Consider the following 7,518-nt stretch of genomic DNA (forward strand, 5'->3'; position numbering starts at 1 on the left):
CTTTAAGTCAAAATCCATGTGGTGTACAGAGGCAAATTTATTGAAACTGTCAATGTTGAAATATTGTTTTACCTGAATTCACAATAATCCACAGAACTACTTAGAAGGTGAGGTTGCAGATCTTAAACTTCTAACAAAGTTTCAATGTGACAAAGCAGGTCATATTTTTAACAGGTTTGGTAGGTTTCCACCCTCTTAGTTAGACACAGGAGACAATGAGAACTTAAATATATTTTTATTTGTGTAAAGTCTGTAGCTGTGAATCTCCTTTTCCTTGACCTTAGCAGTATTCATTTAAAAAAACACACATCCATAAATGTGACACAAAGCATCATAGTATCAGTAAAGAACCCCAGCAGTCTCTCACTGTAAACCTAAACTACAAGTGCACTTTTTGCCTCTTCTGAGGAGCAAGAAACAAACAAATGAGCAAAACTTTAGTCAATTATCTTAAGTGGAATGTGATAATAAGTTGGTACTTTTCCTTTTTTAAATGCAGTGAAAAAATGTAACTGCCAACATCTGAATATTTAATTTAACCCACACTAGCTGGAAGTTTCTTGGCACGTAAACCAGAGGTCACACCGATTTACAACATTCACTCTGTTGTCCATCTTCATTCGTTTCCCGTTTGACCATATTGGGCTTCATCCATCTCAAAGTTTAAATGGAACTTATTTAAGAGTTGTCAAGCTTTGCTACATTTCTAACAAAAGATCTTCAGCTAAACAGCAGTTCATAAAAGGCAATAATGTAGTAAGGCAGCACTATATTTGGACAGTAACATTATCATCTCAGTTTTTCATGAGATGCATGCTACAAATACTGTGGGATCAGATTTTTTTTTTTTTATGATATGATAAACTAACAGTGACACGGCACATCACTGTGTTAGTGTTGTCCAAAGCAAATTCAATGTTGGCAAATAGTGTCTCTTCCTTTTTTCTAAATAATCTTTGGCTGAGCACAAATGGTGACAAAAGGTACAGGTACTTATGGCATTTACTGTCAATCAGCTTACACTCCTGCAGGAATTTATTCTTCCAGAAGAAAAGCCAATTTGCTATTAACAAGCAATAAAAAAATTCAATAAGATCAGAACCCAACCATGGCGCGAAAACATTTACCATGGAAAAACAATGGCACGTTGAACATCATAGCCCTTTTTTGTAAACCTTTAGATTATTCATGGCCATCACAGATGTAAAGCACAATACACAAGTCCTACAAAGCAACATTAACCTTAATAACTTCAGTCATTTTTTAAATTATTATATTGTCCACAATCAGCATACAGATGCTGAAGCCAACACAGTCTTCTCTTCTCACGTTTTCTTAATTGTAAGAGAGCAACCTGTATTTGCTCATTTGTAGATGCCATAGACTCGTTGTCCAAAATTGTCAAACACATCAGCCAGACACATCACTCCACTGGGTAAGTTGTGCTTCTTCATTCCGAAAACCAAGACCCTTGTAAAAATTGTCCACACTCTCCAGTTCACTAGCTGAAATACAAGGAATTGAATCAGTGCATATGGAGCTACGTTTGTTAAAAATAGGTTGCCTGTTGTAGAATGAAGAAATGTCACCCAATGGAGGGGTGAGTCTGCCTGTTTTTAATAGTTGTCGGACAACAACGGAGGTCTATGGCATCAATGGATGTGCAAATCTAGGCTGTGGGCTGACAAATACAAAACGTGAGCAGAAGATTCAATGTTAGCTTAATCATCTGTTTGATGATTATGGACAATACAATTGATTTAGGAAATGACCTATAATAAATTAGCAGTCTGACAAGTATCTGCCATTTGTACTGAAAACAAGGAGCTTTAAAGCTCACTGCCTGCGCGACACTAACAATGACCCACACAAATCTCAGAGAAAATAGAGGACTTGATAAATATGAGATACAGAGGAGTTTTTAAAGTTGTCATCACGCTGTCACACAGTCAGAAGGCCTCGCTCCTGGCCATCCAGCTGCACCTTAATCTTATGCAGTTCCTCGATCTCCTGGTGGTGTCGTTCTGTCTTGTGGCCCACCAGAGAGCGATAGAAGTGTATGGTGAACACCACGAAAATCACCCCCACTGGGACCATAATGATAGTGGAGGCCAGTGCAGCCTGCCAGCCACTGTTCTGCGGTGGACTTACAGGAGTCACAGGCTTCATAGGAGTGGTTATTGTGCTGCTGAGGATGGGTGTCTTTTTGATTGAGTCTATAGGCAGGAATTTCATCCAGCAGAGGAGCACCACCTCTGCTAAAAATAGCAAGATCCCCAGGGCTGTGGAGAAACCCCACGCAAGCTCTATGTAGTGGTGCATGCGCTCATGGGGCGATTCGCTGACAGAGTTGAGGTTGTGGATGTTGCTGACAGCCTCAACATTAGGCAAGATGCAGGTGCTGATCAGCAGAGCAAACAGATGCACTGCCACCAGGACAGTGGTGCACACACTGAAGGCAATGAGGAGCCCTCGAGGGTAATTGTACTGCATCTCCAGCTGCACCTCCACCATGGCCACCTACAGCGAACAGGAAAATGAATAACCAGGTTCTCTCTATGACCATGTGATTACTACAACAAAAACCTCATTATGCACTAAACAAAGCCTTTTAGGATTTTATTTATTTGTCTAGCTCTTCTGGCAGGTATTCCACAAACTGGATAAACCACGTAGTTTATTTCTAGAAACCAAGATCACTTAAACGCTGAGTCACTTAATGTGTTGACTTACTCTGAACCAATCAGCCAACTGGTGGGTTTCCTTTCTGAGTTTCTCTATTTACCCCTTCAGTTGACAAACATTCTACATGCCATTGATTTCCCGTCTGGGCAGCAACCGTTTAATTTTAATTCACCCTAAACTTTACTTTCCATCCTGAGCTCAGAATACAATCTATAACCTGTCTGCAGATGTAGGCCAAACAATCTGTGTGAAACTTCAAGCACATAAGTCATTAATCTATGAAAAATAAATCATAGTTATCTCATATTTATCATATTGGAAAGTCTGTCAATGTTTCTCAGTAAGCATGATTGCAGCTTATACTTTTTAAACTTGACAAAATGTAGACTATATTACATCAATGTAGGTTAAACTGCAGCCACTACTATCCACCTCTGAGTCTACTTGACTGAGAGCATAGTATTGGATTACAGATCTATGGGTCTGTCTTGCAACAAACATTTCAGTATTCCACTACCCTTTAGTTCTCTTTTTTTCTACCTGCCACTGCTACTCTTTTCTTCTCTTAAAAGTGAATTGTTTATTGCACATTAAATTAGTCAGTCTTGAACAAGAAATTTTCATATCATTTTGCACTTACTTTTAACCTGCAAATCACCAAAATTATAATTAGCCAGACTAATATTAGAGGCCAATAAAGAAGCTAATGTTTAATATGTCTGATATGTTATCTTCTGTTGCCAGGATCTACAAATGGATGAAATAATTTTATCTTCCAAGGAAATCAAACGAAATATAAACAGACACAAACTACAATCACTCACATTTGAAAACTCCTGAAAACATTGTGAGAAAAAATAAATACAATTTCCAACTAATTAATGGTGCAAAGCAGTACAAACAGGAAGTGTAAAACCACTTCCTGAGATGCTCCACTTGACACACATGCCACTGTGGTGTAACATATCTAAACACTAACACTAGCTTTCAGCGGCCTACATGTAGCAAATCAATCCGTTCACTAAAAAAAATCCTTGACATATGCAAAACAAGCAGCCAGGTCCCTTCAGGACCCGTGAAGCGGGTCAGAAAGGTGAATATAACTAACCATTGCGAATCCAGAGAGCAATGCAGAGGTCCTGCTAGAGGCTTTCAGCTTAGCCCTGCTCAGGTAGAGTTTCCTCCAGGACAGGGCCTGCACAGAGTGGTGGTTGGAGCTGACCAGCTCAAGGTAACTGCGCCGCACCCAGTCTCTGTAGTCCATCCCACCGCCATCTGGTGCCCGCTCTGAGACCCCTGGGGCCGGGGAACCCATAGGGACATTTAGCTCACTGCTCATAGCACCTGGTGGTGATAAAGGTGGGATAGATTTTTTATTAGCAAGAAATAAAACTTCAATAAAATTATGAGTGTATGCTTGTACACTACAGCCAATCTATTAGTCATGTTATTTCTAAATTAAAACTCTTGGACCAAAGGCACATAGATAGTTTGCCTACTGCCATCACTAAAGGGACTTTATACAAATACATCTCAACAGGAAAACACATGGCCTAATGAAAAGATCCTAACAATCTCTTAAAACCTCTGCTTATAAACTGTGGGGCCATAATGACACCATCAACAACAGCACTGTATGACTTACACATCTCACTGACCTCTCATTTGGTGCAAATGTGTATGAAATCAGCAAATGCAAAAAAAGAACAAAAGCAAAACTCAATATACACTTGGTCAAATATACTAAAAGGAAATGTATACATGTATTATCACTACAACTTTATTTTTTTATATATTTTATCATAATACAGTAAATGTGTTGTTTTATTGTTGCTCTGTGTTTCCATTCATTTCAAAAAGTTTGCCCTTTTGTGTAGGTCACAAATATTCCCACAACCCAAAGTGATCTTTTTAAGAGGATACAAACAATCAGTCTGTCAAAATAATGTTTCGCTCCAACATGGAATGGGAACAAGCCAGGGGAGTTATAAAGAATAAGATTGTAAAACTTCCTCCCAGTGCACGCATGCATATAAGTCAAAGTAATACTCATTAAGTGTCAGGGGAAACAGAAAATAGTTGTTATGAGAAGGTTCAAACAGCAACACAAATAGTTTAGAAAATAAAGCAGCAACTGAACTGACACTTCCTGTTTTCACAAGTTTGCAAAGACTGGGAAATGCTGATAGAAAAAACATGCAACTGAAATAACTAATAAAATACATTGAGGAAAAGAGTTAAAAAATGAAAAGAAAATAGTCTATTTTTTTTATCTGGACTCATTTTCTTGTGGTTGACGCAATGCACCGTCTACACGTTTTAGCTTTCGTGTGCACATGCGTTTGTCTGTTGCTATTGGCAACATATTTGCAAGCATCGCTTGGAATAATGCTTTGAGTCCGATTACGTACTGTTTGATAACGGTTGTGTTTTAAAATGCTGAAAATATTTTGTGTCTGTGAGGTACACGGGTAATAAACTATTTTTCTAATTTTCTATTCAGCACCACTATGTTTCATTACAATGTCGACAGAAAGAAAATCACCCAAAGCAGATTCATAAAGTAAAAATGTAGCCAAATATTACAATACGTTCCTACCCTTAAAATGCTATAATTTCCCGTCGTTCTCTAGTTAATACATCACTGAGTATTTTGGGACATCCACTCCCAAAAGGCTGGGCAAACACAAGCCACAGGTTTCCTGAAATTTTACTTTGCCCTTTAAATTTTAAAGCTAAAACTATGTCAGTGTAGATGCGCTGACATGGCTTTCACACAAAACAATCGTGTACACTCGAAAAACAACATAAAAAGTGAGAAACTGCATCAGACACATTCAAAAGAGTTATTCACACAGCCCCCACGGGATCCCCTCATTTAGTGCATCTCCTCGGCTCAGAGTATATTTAGAAGTGGGTAAGTTAGCAGGATCCGTTTACCGAGTTTAGCCGGCAGGAAGCTAGTCTGCCACGGCTCTGCTGTTAAGTAACAAAGTCAACTATTTTCGCCGAGCTGGGAAAAGAAAACTGCAATAAAGATCTAAAAGATGTTGCAGCATAAATGAGACTGAAATCGCATCCAGTGGCCACATTTAGAAGACGCAATGTTATTTAAAGTGCCAAAATAACTAGACAACGCCAAGCACAGACTCCTCTAGCTAGCTAACTTAGTTGGCTAACTAGTCAACGTAATTACTAGCATACTACAATCATCGCCTCGGATGCATCGAGGCTAATTCTTAATCTTACCTGTCTGCCGAATTGTCTTTTTTGTTAGTTGCTGATACAAAGTCCAACAAAGTCTTCTCTCTGATGTGGTAAATGCACGGTGTCTGGACCACTCCGTGTTTTGACGGATCTACTTCCGTTCTTCGTTCGCCGTTACCACCAATACTCCCTTTCCGCTCCAGCAGTCCAGTCGGGGTCCCTAATAACGCTAATGCTCTCCGCCATACTGAGAGTACAAAAATTACTGACTTCCTCACTGCCGAGGAAGCTCCAGGGACATTGGTATTTCTTGGTTTGGGCCGTTCGGTGGGAACACAGACCAGATCCCTCGCGGAAGGCGAGTAATGTTAAGTTAGTAAATGACTTCCGGCTGGGCGCGTTGCCTTCAAAGTTAAACCACAGAAGAGTCACATTGGCAAGAACGCACTTTAACTGCACATAATTTGTAGATTCTGATAAAATAGTTTTAACCATAATGAATTTGAGGCATGCTTTAGATCCTTGTCATGATGTACAAACCAGTAATTCTTTATTTTTTATTTTTGGCACTGTGGGATCCATTCTTCTCTGTCTCTTTCTATGTTTTGTGCTGCCAGGTGCCACACAATGCAGAAAAAGATTATGTGCACACTTAACAGGTTTTCCTTAAACACAACTGCTCCCGAAAAAGTGGTTGCATAGCAGATTTTGCATAACTTTCATGCAAGTCCACTATTCCGGCAAAATGCAACCAAGGTTATGCCAGCACATTCTGATCTACAGACGGAATAATAACAATACATGTCCTGACAGCGCAGGACAGCTGTAGACATTTCAACAACAGCCCTACCTTCCTTTATAGAAAGCAGAGATTGATGACAATCAAAACTTAATTTACCCCAGTGAAGACCCTGACTTATTATTGTCTTATTCTCAGTATAATTGCATCTTTGATGCACACCTGACGAATCAAAGATGACTGGTACAGCAAAGACCTTATTTTATATTGAAACAGCACACTATTGTTGAACCACACAACACTGTTCTGTAATGAGCTTCTGGGAATTTGATAGGTTTATGTGTGCTATTGCCATGGGAGCGATGAATACAATTTAAGCACTTAGGATAACGCATGAACTGTGAGAAACGCGGTGACTGTTACTAAGTGTTTCGCCTTTTGCTAGTTTTACTTCCTATTTTGAGCTCTTATTTTGTAGCGACTCTTCCCCACTTCCTGTCCATAATTAATTCTAGCAACTTCATTTATCATCAGTCCTAATTGTTTTCACCTGCGGCCCGGCCTACATACATACATATATACATATACATACATATACATATACATATACATACATATACATACATATATATATATATATATATATATATATATATATATATATATATATATATATATATATATATATACACACATACACATGTGTATATGTGTATATATGTATGTGTATATATATATATATATATATATATATATATGTATGTATGTATATATATATATGTGTGTGTGTGTATATATATATATATATATATATATATAATATATAATGTATGTATGTATGTATAGTCAGTCCCAAACCAGTAACAGTTCTGTTTGCCACTGAATAT

General features: G+C 38.4%; 1 protein-coding gene across 1 annotated transcript; it reads right to left on the reverse strand.

Annotated features, from left to right (window-relative positions):
- Positions 1-218: 218 nt before the first annotated feature.
- On the reverse strand, positions 219-6,284 carry orai2 (ORAI calcium release-activated calcium modulator 2). The gene is made up of 3 exons (XM_067491587.1): positions 5,935-6,284; positions 3,794-4,029; positions 219-2,520 (listed from the first exon to the last, which is right to left on the reverse strand). Exons 2-3 carry the CDS (start codon positions 4,022-4,024, stop codon positions 1,942-1,944), a joined length of 810 nt encoding a protein of 269 aa, XP_067347688.1. The 5' UTR covers positions 4,025-4,029; positions 5,935-6,284; the 3' UTR covers positions 219-1,941.
- Between the last annotated feature and the right edge of the window lie 1,234 nt (positions 6,285-7,518).

Source organism: Channa argus, chromosome 22, assembly GCF_033026475.1.
Source record: "Channa argus isolate prfri chromosome 22, Channa argus male v1.0, whole genome shotgun sequence".
In the NCBI taxonomy this organism is placed as follows: domain Eukaryota; kingdom Metazoa; phylum Chordata; class Actinopteri; order Anabantiformes; family Channidae; genus Channa; species Channa argus.